We start from the raw sequence: 23,363 nt of genomic DNA on the forward strand, positions 1-23,363 counted from the left end.
TTTCAAATGTGATTTTTTTATTCATGTTATATGAAATCTATTTTAAACTGGCGAAAATGTTGGTGATTGACATGTCGCGAATACGGAAACATTCGCGTGATCATTCCAATCCCTTGGAACTACCAAGCACCAAGTAAGAAAATGTTTAAGTGACAAATAATGAGCTTCATATGAAGTTATTTTGCAGATTGGAAAGGAAGCATTTTACTCAGTACTAAACAAAATTAAGAACCATTTCCGCATACGCGTTCGTATTTTAAAATTATGCGCCACACTCCGATTCCTTGCTGACGGCAGCTATCAAATATGCTGTGGAAATGATTTTGGTGTTGGACTGGTATTAGATATAATTGAGGAGCGTATTTGTGCGAAGTAGATTAAAACCCTAAAAGAAAAAACTGTATTTTACTCAAATAGGATTCCCAGGAGTAGTGATTAGTATCAATGGGACTCGCATAATTTCACCTATTTTGGCTGCATCCAAACTGCGACCAGCCTCGTCCAACTATGGAATGTCACTACATAAAGTCAAAAAGTTATTCAATGTAATTCGTTTAAACGTTGGTTTTTCTAGAAATGTGTACAAAATTGTTTATTATTGTTTGATTAAAAAAGGTTTAACTACCGGCTTTAAATTTTTTGTTTTTTTTTGGTAACGTTTTATAAGCCCGTGCACCATCTAACTCTTATCAAAGGTGGTATCAAAAGACGGGTTTCCATCTCCGTTTTTAGGATTCGAAAGCGAAAATTAAAAATTTTATTTCTTTCGAAAGATATTTACAAAGACCCACAAAATGGCCCGAGAGGGTCCGAAATATGAGGCCCGGTCCACAGTTTTTTTGCACAGAACATCTTTCTGCGTTGGCAGCCTTTGGCCGCGATTCGTAAAAATAATCCTGGTTGGGTCCAACACCTTTCTGCATTGCTGTATACAAAAAATCTGGCAAAATACAACAACCACATGAAATTAGATTTTATTAGAATTAATGTTTGTGGTAATTCTTTACGACAGCATGACACTGCTAATACGTGTCCAAAAATATCGAGAGAGGTATTAAACGACGCGTCTTGACATCAGTATTAATAATCCGAAGGCGGAAAATACAAATTTTAACTCGTCCAAAAGATATTAAACACAAACCGAAAAAAGACAACAACATTACAACAACCACATGAAAATCGCCAACTTCAACTGAAAATATCTCCGGACAGAGATAAAATGTTTATTTTCCGTTTTCGGATTATTGTTCTCGAGATTAATAGCGTCTTTTGGCACCTCTCTCGATATTTTTGGACGCGTATTAGCAGTGTCATGCTATCGTAAAGAATTACAATTTTTGTTTTCGGATTCTTAAATCGGAGGTCGAAACGTGTCTTTTGATACCAACTTTGAAAATTTTTGTTAAAAATTAGGTGGTGAACCGTCTTCTAAAACGTAACATTTTTTCAAAACAACTGCAAAATTGTATGAGACAACTGCTAGTAAGCAGTTGTAAAATTTTGACGTCTTTGACAACTACACCAACACAAGGTTGTAAACGGCAATGCCACAAAAAGTTGTAAGGCTAAACAACTCAACCGAAATTTTTTTTGACAGGTTGAGTTGTAATCTGTAATACCAAATTGCGAAAATTCAACCCAACCAGAGTTGAGTTGTAAACGGTAATAGGGGCATAAACTTAGTTTACGTACTTATCTGAACTCACTTTATCTTGGTATTAAAAATGGGTGAAATCCGACTATGACCACGCCCAGTTTTTCGATATCGAAAAATGAAAAAAAATGCCATAATTCTATACCAAATACGAAAAAAGGATGAAAAAGGGTGAATGGATTGGTTTTTTGACGCAAAATGTACATAACTTTAGAAAAAATGTTGTAAAATGGACATGACAAGTAGAAGCAAATTAAAAAGCTCTGCAGGGCGAAAGCCCTTGGAATCTTGGCAGAAATACTGTTCGTGGTCTTACATATATAAATAAATTAGCGGTACCCGACAGATGATGTTATGGGTCACCCTAGTCCACATTTGGTCGATATCTCGAAAACGCCTTCACATATACAACTACAACACTATCTTTTAAAACCCTCATTAATACCTTTAATTTGATACCCGTATCGTACAAACACATTCTAGAGTCACCCCTGGTCCACCTTTATGGCGATATCTCGAAAAGGCGTCCACCTGTAGAACTAAGGCCCACTCCCTTTTAAAATACTTATTACCACCTTCCATTTGATACCCATGTCATACAAACATATTCCAGGGTTACCCTAGGTTCATTTTCCTACATGGCGATTTTCCCTTATTTTGTTTCCAAAGCTCTCAGCTGAGTATGTAATGTTCGGATACACCCGAACTTAGCCTTCCTTACTTGTTTTAAAATATTTCCAAATTGACTCTTGACGCAGACTAATCCTGTGTATACCCTATTACAAGTATGAATTTAATAATTTAACTCTTTGTTCTCTTTCGTACATTCTCTGTTATTTTATAGGAAGCCGAACGTATGCATCTGAAAGCGATAAAAATTAAAACAGATCTACTAGGCCAGTATGATTATGAAGTTGGTCTGTCGATTGGTCATTTGGCTTCGCTCTACAATTATCATATGAAAAAATATCAAGAAGCTGAAGCACTATATTTACGCAGCATTGAAATAAGTAAGTCCATAGTTATTAATTCGATTTTTTATTTTTATGAAGACACAGATTTGCCTAAAATATTTTCAAGAACTTTATACAGCCAGTACTTACGGTCTGCGTTGGTTTGCTATATATAAGACGTACCAATCTAAAGCCCAGTTGTCAGAGTGGTTAACAAAAGTAAAAATCTCAAGTTAAACATAAGATCAGATTGCTGAGCAATGTCAAGTCTATAAATTGGCAAGGCTATGCTGAGCTAAATTCCGATTTATAATTTCTTGGACCCAATTATAAACCACACCCACCAGCAGGGCGGTAGGTAGGTAGGTTGAACTGGCCGGTCCATGAGGACCTCACATAGACTGATTGAGTCCGTAGTGTTACCAGAAGTTTGTTTTAACGACCAAACTGAAAAACCCTATCAAACACCAGGACCTATGTTATAAAATAACTCCGTCCTCTTGGCAAATACTAGAAGCTTCCTAGGACTTAAGCCACTTGCTGCTTCTAGATCTGACAGCTGAATCACTCCTAATAGCTGGAGTCTTAGCCTGGCAAGTGCAGGGCACGAGCACAGAACGTGCTCGATCGTTTCCTCCTCCAACCCGCACTTCCTACATCTGCTATCACTGACCAAGCCTAGTTTAAAGGCATGTGACGCCAGAAGGCAGTGTCCAGTCAGAATACCCGTCATGAGTCTACAATCCTCTCTTTTTAATGATAGGAGCAACTGTGTTAGTCTAAGGTTGTAAGACCTGCACATAATCTTCGACACTTTACAGCCCCGCGCTTGAACCCACGCCTTTCCCGCTTGGTCGATCATGTGCACCTCTCGCCTTCGCTTAATCTCGCCCAATCTAATTGGGACATCTACGGAGCAAGCTTCAAGGGATGTGCCCTTTTCAGCTAGTTCATCCGCTTTTTCATTCCCATCTATTCCCATATGCCCTGGGACCAACTATAGATGTATGCTTCTCCCTGTCCCGATTCTCTCCAGAGACTGCTTACACTTTAACACGCATTTAGATGCTGTGCTATGCTTGACTGTCAATATAAAAGTTAACACGGTTGCAGCTTAAGCTATTCTCTTCCAGGGTTTACTGCTTTGGTTACGGCTAATATTTCCGCTTGGAAAACGCTACAGTAATCCGGCAGCCTGTAGGATCTGCTTATTTCCGGATCAGCGCAGTATACCGCAGACCCTACTCCTTCCACTACTTTGGAACCATCGGTGTACACATGTATCGCCTCGTCCGCCATTTGCGCACCCTTGCGCCAACCATCCACCTCTATTGTGGCCTTAAGATCTCCCTGGAAGCGCAGATAGGGAATCATGTAGTCTGTTCGTCTTGTGATTGATGACGCTATACTACTATGGCCATATGGTCGGCGATCAAGCTGCCCCGAAGCACCGATCCTGGTTGCGGTCGTTAACGCTTTGTTCTTTGCTACCAGGTCTACAGGTGGGATGTGCAAAATGGCATACAGTGCAGCCGTCGGGGTTGTTTTGAGGGCTCCCGTAATGCTAAGCATCGATAGTCTGCATACCCCCTCTAATTTTTTGAGGTATGTTGTTTTTTGTGTGGCTTTCAACCAAGCAAGAACTCCATAGTATAGAATAGGGCTTACAATCGCTGTAAAAACCCAATGAGAAAGAGAGGGCGATTGGCCCCACGTACACCCCAGCATTCTTTTACATGCGTAGAGTGCCGTTGAGGCCTTCTTGACCCTCTCCTCCACGTTGAGCTTCCATGACAGCTTACTGTCTAGGATGATTCCTAAATATTTTGTGCAAGGTTTCTCCTGTAAGGTCACCCCTCCTAACTTAGGCCTGGTCCAATTTGGGACCTTGTACCTCTTTGTAAACAAGACCATATCCGTCTTCTCCGCATTGACTTTCAACCCGACATTAGATGCCCAGGTATGAATATCGCGAAGCGCCCGATCCATCAAAGAACTAATCGTTGGAAGGCACTTTCCACTTATGACAATTGGAACGTCATCTGCGTAAGCCGTAAGTTTTACGGGTCCCTCATCGAATTGCCTGAGCAGTTGGTTGATGACCAGCGTCCACAGCAGAGGTGATAGCACCCCTCCCTGCGGCGTGCCCCTGTCCACTGATTTCGTGGCCTCGTACAATCCCCATTGTGATGTAATCTTTCTGCAATTTAACATGCAGCCGATCCATCTGATTAAGGCAGGATGTACTTTAATGTAATTAAGACCATCCATAATCCCATTTTGCAACATTATTGAAAGCCCCGGCAATGTCCAAGAAGACTCCTAGAGCATACTCCTTATATTCCAGGGATTTCTCTATGCTTATTACCACCCTATGCAATGCGGTGTCTACCGACTTCCCTTTGGTGTACGCATGATGTGTTGTGGAGAGCAGCTTTTCATCCACGTTGGACTTTATGTACACATCTATCAGCCTCTCAAAGGTTTTGAGCAGAAATGATGTTAAGCTAATGGGTCTATAGTCTTTGGAATACATGTGACCGATCTTCCCCGCCTTTGGTAGAAAAGCTACACGAGCAGTTCTCCAAGAGTGCGGTACATGATTCAGTCGTATGCACCCATCGAATATTATTTTAAGCCATTCCACGACCGCCCTACTTGAGACTTGTAGCATGGCCGGGAATATACCATCTGGGCCCGGCGATTTAAACTTAGAAAACGTCTTCACTGCCCACTCGATCTTGGTATCGGTCACCAAGCCCGGCACTACTAGCTCCGTGATCGGAGTGTGAGTGATGTCTGCTGGCTCCTCTAAACCGTCTCCCGATGGGAAATGTGTATCGAGAAGCACCTCAAGGGATTCCTCACTATTACGTGACCATTCCCCGTTCTCTTTCTTTATTAGTCCCTGGACTATGTTTCCCTTTGCTAGGACTTTTTTCAACCGTGCTGTTTCGCTGGAGTACTCTATGTCCGTACAGAAACTTTTCCATGAGTTTCTCTTCGCCCTGGTAATTTCACGCTTGTAGATCCTCAGTAGATCCCTGTACTCGTCCCGACACGCTTCGCTTTCCGCGGTCTTTGCGAGCTTAAACATTTCTTTAACCTGTCTTCTTAGAAGACTCAGCTCATTGCTCCACCATGGCGGCTTTGCTTTTCCTCTGAATCTTCTTAGAGGGCAAGCTTTGTTATACGCAGTCATAAGCGCCCTTGTTAGGAATTCATTCGACTCCTCCAGTTCCTCTACATTAGCAACCTCTTTGGGTTGTCCCAGTTTTGTTTCTACATGTTTCTGGAATTTAGTCCAGTTCGTTGACCTAGGGTTTCTAAAGGTTCCTCCCTTCTCTACCCTCTTTAGGGGGATGTTGAAGCTGATATACGCATGGTCGGAGAAGGATGGTTTATCAAGAACAATCCAATCATACCCTGAAATATCACGCTCGGAGCTCAATGTAATATCCAGAACATTGCTGGATGTTGGACCAATGTTTGTAGGGACATTTCCCCTGTTGGCTATCTGCAAATTGGTTTGCAGGATTTAACAAAACAGAGATTCGCCTCTCTCGTTCGTATCTGCTCTTCCCCACGCATTGTGGTGCGCATTTGCATCTGCGCCTATGACCAACCGCCCTTTGCGCCCTTCCTCCTGTACTAGCCTTTTGCACTCCATCGGTGGGACCTCCGCAGCATGGGCCATGTAGCATGACGCCAGGATAAATGCCTGCTTATTCTTTTGCTCAACGGCCACCGCTACGAGATCCTCAGTGGTGTAATTAGGCAGCATATATGAATGCAGCTGTTTCCTTACCATTACTACAGCTCGCTCCCGTCCTTCCGTTTGCGCGTAGTAAACGCCAAACCCGCGCGCGCTAAGTCCAGAAACCTTTCCTCCCGATGAGAGCCACGGCTCCTGGATCAGCGCCACGTCAAACGAACCCTCCTCAAGGGTTAGGAGGAGTTCGCTCGACGCCACTTTACTGTGTTGGAGGTTTATCTGTAGGACTCGCAGCACCATTGGGCTGTTTGTCCCCCTCCAGCACCTTCGTCTTGACGTCGTCGTCCTCCCCTTGTCCTTTTGGTTTAGAGTATTCGAGGCCCCCTTCAGCCTCTCGTGACTGTTGTGCAGGGTGTTCCTCTGTGCGAGTCACAGCACCATTTAGCGGTTGGTCCTCTTCTAGCACGTTCGTGGTGACGTCGGGGACCTCCACCTTTCTTTTTTCCCTTAGGCTTTTGAGGTCCTTTTCGACTTCGCCCACCTCTAGCGTGTTAGGGTTTTTATCCTCGGGACGTCTTTTCCTGAGTCGCATGTAAATTTTGCCAGTGCCAAAGGACATTTTACCAAGCTGCGTTTACAAAATATCCTCCGCCTGCTTGTTTATTTGGAAGATGTAGAACTGACCATCCTCGGTAGGCCGAGATACAGTAAGTATCTTCCAATCCTGTGTCGGTATGTTCGGATTCTGATTCTGCAGAAGTCGCAGTGTATCCTCAGACTTCATCACGCATGGTATCCATACCTTAACTTTTGGTACCGTGGGGATTTGCGCTTTATCCACCACCTCAAACCGCGCGTTCGTGCCTTGCCTTTGGAGGTTTGGAACCACTTCCTCCAGCCACTGCAAGCTCGCGATGTTGTCGCACGCTATCATCTTCACACCGTTATACCATCCCCCCGAATCAAAGGTTGGAAGGGGCTTACTTGGTTGTTCCCGCATCATCTTAAGCATTAAGCTAATAAGCTCCCTTTCCACAGATCTCCACCTTTCAGTAGTCATTTGTCCGAAAGGACTGCTACGATCAACCAGCGCCACAGTCAGTGACTGCTTTGCCACATCACTCATCTTCTCGGGAAAAGCAGGAGTCTTAGTGTTATCTCCATTTGGCACCTCCGAGAAAGCCGGAGTCTTAGCGTTAACTCCCTTTAGCGCCTCCGAGAAAGCCGAAGTCTTAGCGTTATCTCCCTTTGGCTTATCTCCTACTTCCTTAATTGGAACTTCCCTCTAACTCGCAGCTTTCGAGGTAGTTGCTACCTCGCTATTGGAGCCCATCTGTCTTACAGCTTTGGGCCTACTTGTCTTGTCTATGCGATTGCCCTGCCTCGCGGCTCTAGGACTGGGTCCTTTCTGCCTCTTGAAAGCAGGCTTGTCGGCTTCCGCCGAACGTTGCCTCTTCATTCTGCCATTCGACGCTTCTTCCTCGTACCGGTTGCAGAACCGAGGGTTTCTCGCAGCAAACCTTTTGAACTGCCTTCGACCTACTTCTACCGCTTCATGGGCCCATTCCAAGCGCTCGATCTCCACTTCTGTTGGGTCGACCACTGCTCCCAAGCGTTGAACAATTCTTAGTGCTGCACGGTCCTGCGAGAGAACTCTTTTACTTCCTCTGCTCCGTACCCTTCTCCACTCTTCTACTCCGTTTTCATTTGTGTGCTTCTCCAACACGGAGTTCATTGAATCAGCACTACTCTCGTTCCCCGAGTCCTACGCATCGCTTAATTCGTATTTGTCGTCCTTGGATTGCGACTCAGTCCTCCTCTTTACATCGTCCTTATTACAGTCAGTTAATGAGTCGTTCATCTTGGTCGTACGACCACCTGCCCGACAAGGCGGGCTCAGCGGTCCAGTATTATATACGGGGAAAGAACCGTCCGCCACAGCAGCGCCCCTTGCTGTGGTAAGGCCATTAATACTTCCCGAGGTGGCCCGGTATCGGGAAGGCTCCGTTCGAATACACCCTGGATTAGGGGTTGGCAGTTCTTGGTCACCGACATCCCGCCGCCCTCGTATGAGGCGAAACGGCGTAGATGTCAGTCCTAACCAGCTCCGCCTCATAGTCGGGTGCTATGGAGTTCGGCTAAGCCCTCACACCAACGACAAGGTGCCTACCCTAGTGAGGGACCAGTAGGGCGGGTTCTAGATATATTTTTTCGGTAGACCCTATCGAATTGTACTGGAGTAACGTCTAGCAATTTAAGTCCACGTACACTGAATGAAATGATACTAGTAAAAGCAACAAATCTGTTCTGTTTTCCTTGACTTAACGGAGATTCGGTGAAATTGATCGAATTATGGTTAATTCGACTGAGTTCTTTGTCAAGCGAACAAATTAGTTCAGTCATTTCAAGAGAAGAGAAATTGTCGCTCTTAAGTTAACAAAATTCTGTAAAATTGACAGATTACTTTTCTGTTAACACAACTGATCTGACAGGTCATTTCAACAGCGAACAACAGTCAAACAGTCAATGCATGAGCAAATTTCAAAAGAGAATTTTACGCTCACTGCGCTCTCTACTTTGTACTTATGACGATGGTGCCATTTGTTAAAAAAAAAAAAAAAAACATACCAAAATAAGAAAACCACCAAATCGAAAAAAACACAAATATCAATACAAAACAAAAAACCCCTTTTTTGAATTTAATGTGCATAACACTGCAAAAAATTATGCTATACCGGCACACCTATTTATCGGGAACAATTTTGCAACTTCTCCAAGCGAAATGCAAAATTGCGCCCTCTTGTTGCAAAGGTTTTGTTTGAACGAACAGGATTTTTCCAAAATTAGTAACATTTTGTTCAAATTTTTACGAATTTTCACTCATGCGAACGAATAAGATAATAAAAAAACATCCTTTTTTAATATTGATGTTTCCAACAGCATAAAAGTTTGAGTTGTTTTGGAATCGTTTAAAAATAAAGTGTTATGAGAATTAAACTCGCCGAATTACATGTAAAGTTACTCCAGTGGTGAATTACCTTCCTCCGATTTGATTCTTTACTTTTCTATACTTACAAATTCCCTATTTAAAATGGTATGTCAAACATTTATACTAAAATTTTTGTTCGAAAAAATCACGTGTGGCAACTCTACATGCGAGAGAAGAAATTGAGAATAAGCAGTAAAGTGACGCGCGGCGAAGTTCAAAACTATAAATTAAATAAATTAGAAAAAATAAAATTTGGTGAAAGTGCGTTTGATAAAACAAAGTAATAAAATGTATAATGTTTAATTGTAAAGTTGAAATAAAGTTCTTGCAACCGACGCTAATGTGGTTTAACAAACGATACATGCTCTTATTTTCACTAGAACATGTACTAACGCGTGTGTGAATATGTATATAGCATATACACATATATATATGTAGCAAGCATGCGTATTTATGTATTCACATATTTACGTACAACATACTTTCGTACAAATCTTTCTATGGTGATTCGGAACAAGTTTTGTTTATTTGAATTCAGATTTAAGTTATTATTATTTTAATTAATATTACTAAATATAGCAATAAAATCATTAGAAATGAAATGTACTTATGTGTAATTTATACAAACAAAAAAACTACGTAAGTTTAAAAATTTTTTATTTTTTCCACAGGTATTAATGTCATATGAACAGAAAACTCTGTTGATGTAAAAGTTCACACTATTAATCTAGAAAAAACAGAAATGTCTGTTATTTTAATAGATTTCACTGTCAGTGTCATTTCGACAATAAACACTGTTAATTTAACAGTTTACGCTGGTTCTTTCGAATGAACAGAAATCTCTTTCGTATTAACATTTGATTGATTTTCTTAGAGCGACATTAATAATTGTTAATTTAACAAAACTATTGGTAAACTAAAACAGTCAATTACGAATCAACGATTTGTGCGCAGTTGATTCAACATCTTGTTGCGATGGATAAAAATTGACAGAAATTTCGGTTGAATTGACCCGTATTTCGGTTGATTTTACCAGTCTTTTTCTTTCAGTGTACTTCAAGGAATATTAAAAAAAGAACGAAATCGGTCCAACCGTTCTCGAGTTTTGTTTTTAGCAACACATGAGTCCGAACTCGTTGCTTCAAATAAATGTTTTCATACATTTAAAAGCAATGAGGGCAATACCCACATGATAAATAAAAATTTTCTTCTTAACGGTGTGCAAATCTGTCTTTTTATTAAGGTTTTTTAATTTGATAACTATTTTACATATATATTTTTTGAACAATAATAATTTCTCAAAAACTTTTTACAGGTCTTCGTTTGTTTGGAAAATCATATTCAGGGTTGGAATATGATTATTTAGGACTATGCAATGTTTACGATGCGCAGCGTGAATTTGAAAAATTTTTAAAGTATGCAGCAATATTGGAAAATTGGCAAATGCTACGTGGACAGAATATTGCCATGAATGTAATTTGCAGCAAATACTTAGACAATTCACAAGGTCTCCTATTCGTCGTATGTGCTATGTTTTAATCAAATTTTATATTGGAAACCATGGAAACAACTCAAATCTCAAAATTTTACATGAATACGACACACTTGTGAATTGCCCAACTAATAACGATGAGAGCCCTGTATTGTAATGTATTTTTTTTTATTGACTTTATTTTAGAAAACATATGCTGCAGCGAACGATGATTGTTCCTTAGAGGATGTGAAGGTGAAATTCTTTGAAATGGCCACAATTAAAGAAACAACGAACGAAGATATTTTGGAGACACATTAAATGCACATAAATGTAGACCGCATTGTACACGATTCTTTGACGCATTATTTATACAGGCATTTACATACGTATATGCTTAAGCTGCTTATGAGATGTAGATACTTTTGATAATGGCTTGCGTTAAACGAATCATTATCTTGTATTACTTATTTTACGGATGTACATACACAACTGCGTACTCTAATAATGGCACATGTATAAATTTTAAGCCGATTTATTTTTATTATGTTTTTGTTTAAGTAAAAAAAATACTATTCTGTGAATGCTCAAGCTCTTGTGGTTAGAGCTTGAACATTCTTACAATATTACATTTTAAGGCCGAAGATAAAATAAGAATAAGTAAAAAAAGAACCGAAAAATATCATGCGACTATTTGTATGTATTTTTGTTTTGAATACTATAAACTAATTATGCTTATAAATTGAATGGATTATGAATATGTTGAATAAAAAAAAGTATCTTTTGGCGCAGTAATATTTTTATTGAATAATGTGTGAGTAACTACCTAAGTATGTTTATTTAAAACGATGATGGAGCCGTATACATAAAACCAGTGAACCGTAAACTCAATAGTAATGGCTTCACATTTAAAAGTATCTGTGAAATTATTGCTTTCAAGAATGGTCTTAACTAGTTTTATGCGTATGACGCCATACGAAGTTAAAACAAAATTGTGTAAAGTTTGATTTAAAAAAAAACTGCTCGAAAAAAGCACAAAAAAAAAATAAATAGTAATATTGATATATGACTATACATACAAAATTAAGCTTAATAAATAGTTAATTAAAGACCGTTCCATGTCAAATCGAAGAAGTGTTGGAATGTAGCGTTTACGCTTTAGATACATTTATGTCAACACTTGCCTTCATCTTAGCCAATGTGCCATGCTAGCTAAGTTTTTTTTTTTCTCAGAGGAAGTGTAGGTGCGTTTGCTAACTCATTTTTAATTCAATTAGTTTTTCAATCGAATCGCATTTTTTTGGCATTTGAATCCAACTGTTTTTACTTTAAAATGCCTGAACCGAATGGAACTTCTGCAAAAAAAGGAAATTACTTTCGGTTTAAAATAAAAATCCACAATGGAAAAAAAACAGACGTTTATCAGTAATAAATACGAAATCACAAATTAATTCATCCTGTCTCTATTCGTCCGGAAAATTGACAAGACATGTTCTCTCAAACTCCTTAATTTGAAATAAAAACTATCCGATAAATTTAAAAAGAGAATGTCAAGTCAAAAGAATATAAGAAAATATTTTAATTTTTCCTTAACAATCGATTGTTTTTTATCAACTTTTTTTTCTTCGTATAGCTTTGTTATATGAGTTATTTGAGTCAACGCATAAAGGTCGTATGTCAGTGATTCCAATCATTGCCGGTTTTGACATAGCACAGCTTTAAAATTTTTATGCAAAAATAACTAAAACTATAACAAAAAAAGGTAAATAAATACGTAAGACTGCATTGTACGATAAGGTCAAAAATTACTAAAGTATTTAGCGCGCATTGGGCAAAAGAAGATTAGCCCACCTTAAATATAATATCAGCAAAAATTATGTACTTTAGCAAAATATTATACAACACTGAATAGTAAACATGATTTGGTAAAACGAAAATTTCGCACGAATTCATTTTTGAGTTTTATAATGTTGTTAAGAACTAGCATAATTTCTCAAACTATATTTTTCTATGTATGTAAATAAATATAATGCGATTAAGTTTAAAAAGTACAGAAATTAACAAGAAATTACTGATTATTTGGTATTTTTACTTAAAATTTTGAATCGTTTCGGATAAAGATCGTACGATTTGACTAATGGTGCTCTATATGATTTCCAGTTAAGCCTTAGAGAGTTCAATTAGGCTTTTGCACAGCCAATTGGATTTTTCGGTTTTAGAATGGACATTAGGCATATTCTAAAATCCAAATAGTTATTATAAAATCAAATTTTTTGTGAAATACCATTGTTTGTTGCTAACATCCAATTTAATTTTTAATTAATATAATAATAAAACTAAATATTTTATATTCATCGTATTAAATTTTATTTTCAACATTTAATACGATAATTGATTGATAATTGGAATAACAGCTGCCTATTATGTAACCCGATTCGAAAGAATCTTTCAGATTAAAAAAAAAGGAAAATGTATGTTGTTTGACAGCTTTCAAATGGCACATCCTTTCGAGCTGCGTTATAAGGCCCTAGCTTTATTCCGAAGTTTTGAAATACCTACAAAAGATAATTACTTTTTCACTCTAATTTCAGTTTATTTGAATTAAATTAATGTTTTCCCAAAATTTCGTTTACTTCCAAATTTGACTATGTGTCATCAATCAAATATATTTTAAGCTATATAATTTAATTTTGTCCATATGTTATCAAACTAATTTCGCCAGAATACAATATTTTTTTTTTATTAATATATTTGCATATTTTATTTCGTTTGACGTCATTATTGTGTTCTTTCAATTTTTAGAGGGTTTTAATGTGTTTGAATTATATTTCTTCAGTACAATGCCAATGTCACGAATGTGCCATTTTTGTTTAAACGAAATATTATATATGTCAAATTTTGCAAAGCCAAAACAAATATGCATTTTTTGCAAAAAAAAAAAAAACATAAAAATCATATTTCAATTAACATTACTTAGTGGTTTACAAAAGTAAACCATCCAATAGTGGTTGAAAAATACAAAATTAAATCTCTTTTTAACAATGTCTTACGAGTTTTCTCAACACATCAAATATGCACATTCGTGACTTTGGCATTGGACCGACGATTTGTATGTATATGATTTTTCTAAGTAAAACAAGTTGGCTGTCTGGCTATTTACTTTTAGTTTAAGTTAATTTAAGTTTCCTTCTTTGATAAAATGCAATTTTTGATATCATTAAAAATGCACTAAACGATTTTTGTATGAAGTTGCACTAAAAATGAATTGAAATTAAATTTTTGTACTCTTGCATTTTTCTTAGTGTATTTTTAATGGTAATTCGAAATACCCAAATATGTTTTATTCATCCTTTTTGCTTGTGTCTTTAAATTGCAATCTCAGTGTTTTTAGAGAACACAGCTTAAATAATAATTCATACTCTCGAACATGTTTGAAAATGTGTTTTTGCTGTAAAGTAAAGTAATTTTAAGCTTTTTTTGAAGATCGGAGAGCCTACTCTGTAGTTCAGGGGCTATGGAAATGCATTGTGAAAGCAGTAAAATTACATACATATATGTTGTTTTTTTTTCTGAATGGCACTATTCGTTTCGCATTACAGAGTAAGCCCTCGGATCGCAAAGTAACTTGTAATATTTCATCGCAGCCGCAATGTAATTTACAATTTATAATTTAAAGAAAATAACGATTTTAATTTGCATACTTATATTAAATTCAACCGGAGTACGTGTGTATTGCATAAGAAAAGCTAAATAAATAATAATTATTATAAAACAATAAAATTAAAAGGTTTTATTAAATTTTCCAAAAAGTGATAAGTTGGATCTGCTGTATGATGAAAAAAAATTACGCATATATTTCGTGTGAAAGAATAATTTTGACAGTCTCTCTTGTCTATGATGCGGCGGCACTTCCCTGCACGACACGAAGGTCACATTCAGCAATACATTGGAAATTTGTTAAAATTAACAAAATCGAATTGCAAATGCACTTAAGCTAAAGAGAATAGAAAAAACAAGTAAGGAAGGCTAAGTTCGGGTGTAACCGAACATTACATACTCAGCTGAGAACTTTGGGGAGAAAATAAGGAAAATGAACCTAGGGTAACCCTGGAATGTGTTTGTATGACATGGGTATCAAATGGAAGGTGGTAATGAGTATTTTAAAAGGGAGTGGGTCTTAGTTCTATAGGTGGAGGCCTTTTCGAGATATCGCCATAAAGTTGGACCAGGGGTGACTCTAGAATGCATTTGTACGATATGGGTATCAAAGGAAAGGTGTTAATGATTACTTAAAAGGGAGTCTGCCTTAGTTCTATAGGTGGACGCCTTTTCGAGATATCGCCATAAGGGAGGACCAGGGGTAACTCTAGAATTTGTTTGTACGATATGGGTATCAAATGAAAGGTGTTAATGATTACTTAAAAGGGAGTCTGCCTTAGTTCTATAGGTGGACGCCATTTCGGGATATCGCCGTAAAGGTGGACCAGGGGTGACTCTAGAATGTGTTTGTACGATATGGGTATCAAATGAAAGGCGTTAATGAGTATTTTAAAAGGGAGTGGGTCTTAGTTCTATAGGTGGAGGCCTTTTCGAGATATCGCCATAAAGTTGGACCAGGGGTGACTCTAGAATGCATTTGTACGATATGGGTATCAAAGGAAAGGTGTTAATGATTACTTAAAAGGGAGTCTGCCTTAGTTCTATAGGTGGACGCCTTTTCGAGATATCGCCATAAGGGAGGACCAGGGGTAACTCTAGAATTTGTTTGTACGATATGGGTATCAAATGAAAGGTGTTAATGAGTATTTTAAAAGGTAGTGGGCCTTAGTTATATAGGTGGACGCCTTTTCGAGATATCGCCATAAAGGTGGACCAGGGGTGACTAGAATTTGTTTGTACGATATGGGTATCAAATGAAAGGTGTTAATGAGTATTTTAAAAGGGAGTGGGCCTTAGTTCTATAGGTGGAGGCCTTCTCGAGATATCGCCATAAAGTTGGACCAGGGGTGACTCTAGAATGCATTTGTACGATATGGGTATCAAAGGAAAGGTGTTAATGATTACTTAAAAGGGAGTCGGCCTTAGTTCTATAGGTGGACGCCTTTTCGAGATATCGCCATAAGGGTGGACCAGGGGTAACTCTATAATGTGTTTGTACGATATGGATATCAAATGAAAGATGTTAATGATTATTTAAAATGGAGTGGGCCTTAGTTCTATAGGTGGACGCCTTTTCGAGATATCGCCAAAAGGTGGACCAGGGGTGACTCTATAATGTGTTTGTGCGAAATGGGTTTCAAATTAAAGGTATTAATGAGGGTTTTAAAAGGAAGTGGCCCTTGGTTGTATATGTGAAGACGTTTTCGAGATATCGATCAAAATGTGGACCAGGGTGACCCAGAACATCATCTGTCGGGTACTGCTAATTTATTTATATATGTAATACCACGAACAGTATTCCTGCCAAGATTCCAAGGGCTTTTGATTTCGCCCTGCAGAAATTTTTCATTTTCTTCTACTTAATATGGTAGGTGTCACACCTATTTTACAAAGCGTCAATAAACCAATCCAATCACCATGTTTCATCCCTTTTTTCATATTTGGTATAGAATTATGGTATTTTTTTCATTCTTCGTAATGTTCGATATCGAAAAAGTGGGCGTGGTCATAGTCGGATTTCGGTAATTTTTATACCAAGATAATGTCAGTTCAGATAAGTACGTGAACTAAGTTTAGTAAAGATAATCGTTTTTTGCTCAAGTTATCGTGTTAACGGCCGAGCGGAAGGACAGACGGTCAACTGTGTATAAAAACTGGGCGTGGCTACAACCGATTTCGCCCATTTTCACAGAAAACAGTTATCGTCATAGAATCTATGCTCCTACCAAATTTCACAAGAATTGGTAAATTTTTGTTCAACTTATGACATTAAAAGTATTCGAGACAAATTAAATGAAAAAGGCCGGAGCCACTGCCATTTTGAAATCTTTTTTTTATTTTTGTATTTTTTTGCACCATATCGTTACTGGAGTTGAATGTTGACATAATTTACTTATATACTGTAAAGGTATTAAATTTTTTGGTAAAAAATGACTTGAAAAAAAATTTTTTAAGTGGTCGTGTTCGTCATCAGATTTTGCAAATTTTTATTTAGCACACATATAGTAATAGGGGTAACGTTCCTGCCAAATTTCATCATGATATCTTCTTTTTTTTATTTTTTTTAAAACATTTAAATGACCATCTTTTAAAAGTGGGTGGTGCCACGCCCATTGTCCATAATTTTACTAATTTTCTATTCTGCGTCATAAGGTCAACCGACCTACCGAGTTTCATCGCTTTATCAGTCTTTGGTAATGAATTAGCGCACTTTTTCGGTTTTTCGAAATTTTCGATATCGAAAAAGTGGGCGTGGTTATAGTCCGATTTCTTTCATTTTAAATAGACTTCTGTGATGGGTACCCAAAGATCTGCATACCAAATTCCATCAAGATACCTCAAAATTTACTCAAGTTATCGTGTTAACGGACAGACGGACGGACATGGGTAAATGAATTTCTTTTTTCGCCCAGATCATTTTGATATATAGAAGTCTGTATCTATCTCGATTAGTTTATGCCGTTACGGATTACCGTTATGCGAACAAAATTAATATACTCTGTGACCTCTGCTCAGCTGAGTATAAAAGCACTTGTGCTCAAATGGAGTTGCAAGTTCCATTCAAAAAATTCATAAATACAGTCACTGCTATTCGCGGTACTTAACTGAATGTATTATAATTTGCATACTCAGGCTCGGTTTTTCAGTAGTTGGTTAAGCTAAGCTTAAACTAAGTTTGCTTGAACTCTATTCAAATTTAAACTCAAGTTAACCCTTTCACCCCTGAGTTTTTTTTCGAAATCAGGCGGTGTTTTCATCATTACGACAGCTAATCCTGTAATATGACTAAAATATAAGATGTTTGGCATACCTGAATCCTTACCATTATCCTGGGATATATAATCCCAATAACATTTATTAACGTTTATAGGTGGGACGAATGAGTCCCAATAATACCAAAAGGGGCAAAAATTTGTACAAATCTAAAGGTATAAACAAATATTGGGATATTATTATCGCACCCAAATGCATTATTGGGATTATATGTCCCAATGCAGTTATAAATATAAAAAACTTACTTTTTTCATTATAATTTCTTTCCAATTTCGAAGGAATAATATTTATTCACACCTAAACTTTACAGCAAGCGGTATATTACGAAATCATCAAAGAAGGCTTCAAGGTTTTATTGGGCACATTTCAATGCGAAATTGGATAAAAATTAAAAGTTATACACATATTTGAAGTTTGCTGGGACGTATTGTCCCAGTAGGGGCGAAAGGGTTAAACTAATGAGCAGTTTTTAGTTACAGTTAAAGACCGCCTTTGTGGTATGCATTTTAGTGCGGCAACATTGCTTTCTTTTATTATCTAGCTAGATAATTTGTAGATACGGCAAAGGCTGGATTTTGTTTACCCGATAAACATGGAAAAAAAATTCTCCAGCGAAATAATATCTAGTTCTCGAGTTGATATCCAAAAAGTGTAATTATTCAAAAATAAACTATAGAGGCGGCCGCCGTGGTGTGATGGTAGCGTGCTCTGCCTACCACACGGAAGATCTTGGGTTCACGCCCCGGGAAAAGCAACATAAAACTTTTAGTGTTTGGCAAACACTCCGAGTGTATTTCTGCCATGAAAAGCTCTCGGAGAAAACTCATCTACCGTTCGGAGTCGGAATAAAACAAGTAGATCACGTCCCGCCAATTTGTAGGAAAAATTAAAAGGAGCACGACGCAAATTGGATTGCAATTAAATTATATATATTTCGTTTAATTATCGTGAAAATACTGTAGTATTGAATCATACATTTGAGTCCAGTAAGAGAACCACAAGTTGTTAATTAAATTTTAAGTAATAGCATTTTCTGCTTTATAAAAAATTCCGTCTTTTGATTATCGAGTTGAGCCATATACATACATACAAGTGAAGCTAATATAAGCGGGTTAAAAAGGTAGCAGAAAGCGTATTAGTTTTCTTGAGACGTAAGTACTACTTCACAAACGAAATTTTATACCACGTTTCAAAAAGAAAAGTTCAACGTGGCTTAACATTCGCTGTTACAATGTTTTCCATCAGTCTTCCAATGTAATATTCTGATCCGTGCGGTTAGCCGAACATAACTCCGCGTACAAGTCTTGTTACTCACGTTTATTTCTTCTGATGTATTCCAGACTTCGAGTAACGTGTACACTGTTATTAGCGGAACTACTTTAAAAACAGTCAAAGACCTGGTACTACTGTAGCCTCAACAGCGCCATTTGAATCTTCTTTGCAACTTCTGCAACGGGACTGTTTCACTCTCATACCCGGTGAGGTGTTGTTGTAGTAACCCCAAATACACTCTCCTCAGGTTTATGACAGTGTTGGGGATGTGGGTACAACCACCAGCATCTGACATTAGCTTGCAAACCGTGGGAACAATTTTTTGGCTTGGCGAACATTCGTATCAGTGACTTTTAGATGACTTACGATAAGCATGCCTCACCACGTGAATATTGTAATCCCCCTTGGGCCGCAGGAACGTTCAGAAAGGTGTCTAACTCCATCAGATAACCCTAGGTATAAAGAATTATATGCTGCGTCGTCGAAGAATTACTGAAAAATTTAATACACCCACGGTCTTGTCGGAGAGTCGTGCCAAAGGATCGTACTGAACGGAATGATCTGGGCTTACCCACAATACTATCAGAAATTTCTTCAAAACGTTTGTAGCTCCTCAGCCCAGTCCATCGTCTTTTGAAAATAACGAATTTAATAGCGAAGCCTTAACGACTGATGACTAGCAGCAGGGATGGTCCACCAAATTTCCGGTGTTGCTATCGCTAAGCCAATATCGCTCCGGAGCTCCTGGACCGTGAAGCTTCTTTTTTCCGAAAGAAGCATTTGTGGAAAAAGATTATCAGCTCAGTTTATAACTAGCATTGTGCGCTTACAGTCAATATCGTTTACCTATTCCTTTTTGATCGACTTTCGAGCATACATAAACTATAAGTGCCAAGTAAGTACTAATTCATTAGTAACTAGGTTTTCTTCAGTTATAAAATCGACAGTTTGGACTTTTATATTTCATATTTAACATATATTTAAGAAATTGGTCACCAGCAAAAACCTGATACCAACTTGAAGGAGCTTCGATTGTGAGTAGGCCTTTTTCCCCACTTTTTCCCACCGGTTCGAAACTATCGAAAAAGGGGTAATGTTGTACTAGAAGCAACATGTAGAATTTCGGTCCGGCTCGGAGCTAACGAAATAGTACCAAGTAAAGAACTTGGTCATAGATGTAAATTTTTACACTAGTTCGAAACTATCGAAAAAGTGCCAGCAAACAACTAGATCTAAAGCAGAAACTTTTATCGGAACTAGAGAATAGATAATGGACCGGTTACAATTTCTAGCGTTTAGGTCATCGCCATTTTAAATTCGCCAGTTGAAAACATGTAAATGGGATAGGTGGCGAACTAGTAGTGGCCCGGAATACACTAGAACCGCACCAGTTTTGAAATAAAGATTTTCCCTACAGTCTACAGATAACATTCCTATCCACATAAACTTTTCCTTGTTGCACAAAAATCTTGTTGATAACAAAATCCAATATGAAGGAGCAAACATAAACACGTTTCGAATCAATATCAGCATTAATCTATTCCAAAATTAAATACTCCATATTTTTAGTATACATCTCAAATAATATCAGACTTACTCCATCAGATCTATTCAACAGTTGGCACCAAAAATGGGGTTCCACACGCAATAATTCCCAGTTGAAATGTATCGCTTACACCAGAACACGTTATCCCATTTAGACCTCACTTTTTGAGTTATGTATAGCGCTGAACAAATTAATGGGCTCCACTCCAAGCTTTGACAGAATTACATACGAGATGATAAAGCCATGGTCACATATAGCTAAAATTCGTCTAGGTTCTCTCATGATAAAAACACATACAAGGTATAACCGTTTTTTGCCATCTGCCGAATTCACAAGAAAGGCGATCCCACAACCAATTACAGCAGAATCATGACCTTATCAGTGCGGGTAAATCTTTTACCTAGTAAATATTTTATTGACCAGATTTTCACGATGCTCCAGATCCTGGAGAAGACTCACGATAAGAGAATCGACACTCACCATCTTTTCGTCGACTTCAAAGTAGCCTTGGATAACGCGAAAAGAAGCTGTTTGTACGCTGCTATGTCTGAATTTTCAAAAACTCCATCAGATGCATAAAGGATATGCAGCAAACCGTAGCATGCAAATGAAGAAGAGGATGAAGTGTGTCCCCAGCGGGTTAGGGGGATTAGAATATACCCGCGGGAGGTATGCCTGTCGTAAGAGACGACTAAAATTGATGCAAAGGTTTATGTAGCGCAACCCTTTCAAGGTTTTTCCAGCGCAAAATAAAGCTTCTCCAACCCAATTGTCAACCTGACCTACCCGTGGTGAATCCTGTTACCTTAAAAGCCGAGGCTCTGGCGACCCCAAGTTCCTTCGTAATCGAGATGGCCGGGCGGGTGCCTTAATGGTGCTTGTTACCGGAACGTACCGGATCTGCATCCGGCAAAGGACCATCAACATTTCATGGATAGAGAGATATTAATAAAAAAAATGCAGCGGATTGGTATAACTGATATTGAACTTAAATGGTTCCGCAACTATTTGAAGCAGAGAAAGCAGAAAACAGTTATAAATGCTGTGACGTCGGATGAATTAGAGGTACCCATAGGGTTACCTCAAGGCTCAGTATTGGCACCTATATTATTTCTTATATACATAAATGACATAGTCAATGCTATCGAAGGTTGTGAAATTAGACTTTTTGCGGATGATGCATTAATTATGATAAGTGAAAATAATATTAATACTGCACTCGCCAAACTGCAACATGAAATAAATAACTTGTATAAATGGTTGTGTGGTAATAGACTGAAACTAAACATAAATAAAACTAAATATATGATAATAACAAGGAGGAATATCAATGAGGAGGATATAGCCGAGCTAAAAATAAATGATGAAATCATACAAAGAGTTAACAGTATAAAATACTTAGGAATAATAATTGATAATAAACTCAAATTTGAAGATCATATAAATTATACAATTAAAAAAGTTGCTAATAAAATAGGAGTGATGCAGAGAACAACGAAATTTATTCAGAAAAAGTACAAAATAATCTTATATAAATCAGTTATAGAACCGCACTTCGTGTACTGCCCGTCCATTCTATTCATAATATCGGATAAAGAAGTAGACAAGCTCCAAAAGCTTCAAAATAGATGCATGAGATTTATTCTTCAGAAACCTAGAGATACACGAACGGCTGACATGTTGAAGACTTTAGACTGGTTAAGTGTGAAACAAAAGATTTTTTTTCACTCCATGAAATTCATATTTAATATTAAACATGGAAATGTACCTGAGTATTTAAATAAAAATATAGCATTAGTTGAGCAAACTCACAACATAAATACGAGGAGCAAACATAATTTCAAATTGCCGTTTTTTAGAACTGAAATTGATCAACAGAACATTTTCTACAAGGGTCTGAAAAGTTACAATGAACTGCCTATGGATATAAAAAGTTGCAACCAAATAACAGTATTTGAAACAAAATTATATGAATATTGTAAAACCTTAGCTATAAGATAAAAAACTGTAATATTTTTAAATTTACGAATTAGGCTTCTGGCCGTAATAAATAAATAATCTAATCTAATCATCTAATTGAAAAGTAAAGTCCTCTCTCTACGAACCAAAATCACGCTCTACAAGTCGCTAATCATACTTGTCCTAATGTATGGCTCGGAATCATGGACGTTGTAGAGAGACGATGAGATGGCTCTTGGAGTGTTCAACAGAAAAGTTCGCAGGAAGATTTATGGTCCTATCCGTAATGCCGATGGCGAGTAGCGAAGGAGGTATAAAGATAAGCTGTATGAACTTTACCCATATATGACGATAGTGTAGCGAACAAAAACCCAAAGGCTTTCCTGGCTAGGTTGTGTTATGTGAGTTGATGCTTCGGTTAAGAAAATATTTCAGTAGACACCGCAATTTCGAAGCAGAGGAAATCGGAAACCTCCTCAGAGACTCGAGTTTTCTGAGACGAATATAAAATGAGCTGGAAAAGAAACGGCCGATTGGTAGCTAGGTGTGGAAAAAAGGAGCTTCTTGCACAGCTGGGACATATCAAAGGACGTAATCAACTCGCAGGGTTTTAAGATGTAAAGCAATATTTAAACTTAACGGTATGAATAAAATAGGACCAAAAATTACCAAGACAAATGGTTCAAGGCTAATGAATTGAGTCATGTGCATGGAATGACCTTAAATGAGAGCATACAACTGAGACATACATACAGATCATGGTTTTCGGCTCTAATGCTAGGGTGAACGAGAAACGAGCAGTTCGTCCATAATGAAAAGATCCTATTAAAATAATTTGCTTTGAAGTAGCTGCTGTCATTAAATAGCAGGG

General features: G+C 37.8%; 1 protein-coding gene across 1 annotated transcript in view; it reads left to right on the forward strand.

Moving 5' to 3' along the window:
• The window catches only part of Pat1 (Protein interacting with APP tail-1), a 96,738-nt gene extending 82,170 nt beyond the window's left edge, over positions 1-14,568 (forward strand). The window contains exons 6-8 of the mRNA XM_067783059.1: positions 2,499-2,664; positions 10,627-10,784; positions 10,990-14,568. Coding sequence (XP_067639160.1) covers positions 2,499-2,664; positions 10,627-10,784; positions 10,990-11,103 — 438 coding nt within the window. The 3' untranslated portion in view covers positions 11,104-14,568. The remainder of the gene's footprint in view (positions 1-2,498; positions 2,665-10,626; positions 10,785-10,989) is intronic.
• Positions 14,569-23,363: the final 8,795 nt, after the last annotated feature.

This window comes from Eurosta solidaginis, chromosome 4 (assembly GCF_040869045.1).
Source record: "Eurosta solidaginis isolate ZX-2024a chromosome 4, ASM4086904v1, whole genome shotgun sequence".
NCBI classification, from domain to species: Eukaryota; Metazoa; Arthropoda; class Insecta; order Diptera; family Tephritidae; genus Eurosta; species Eurosta solidaginis.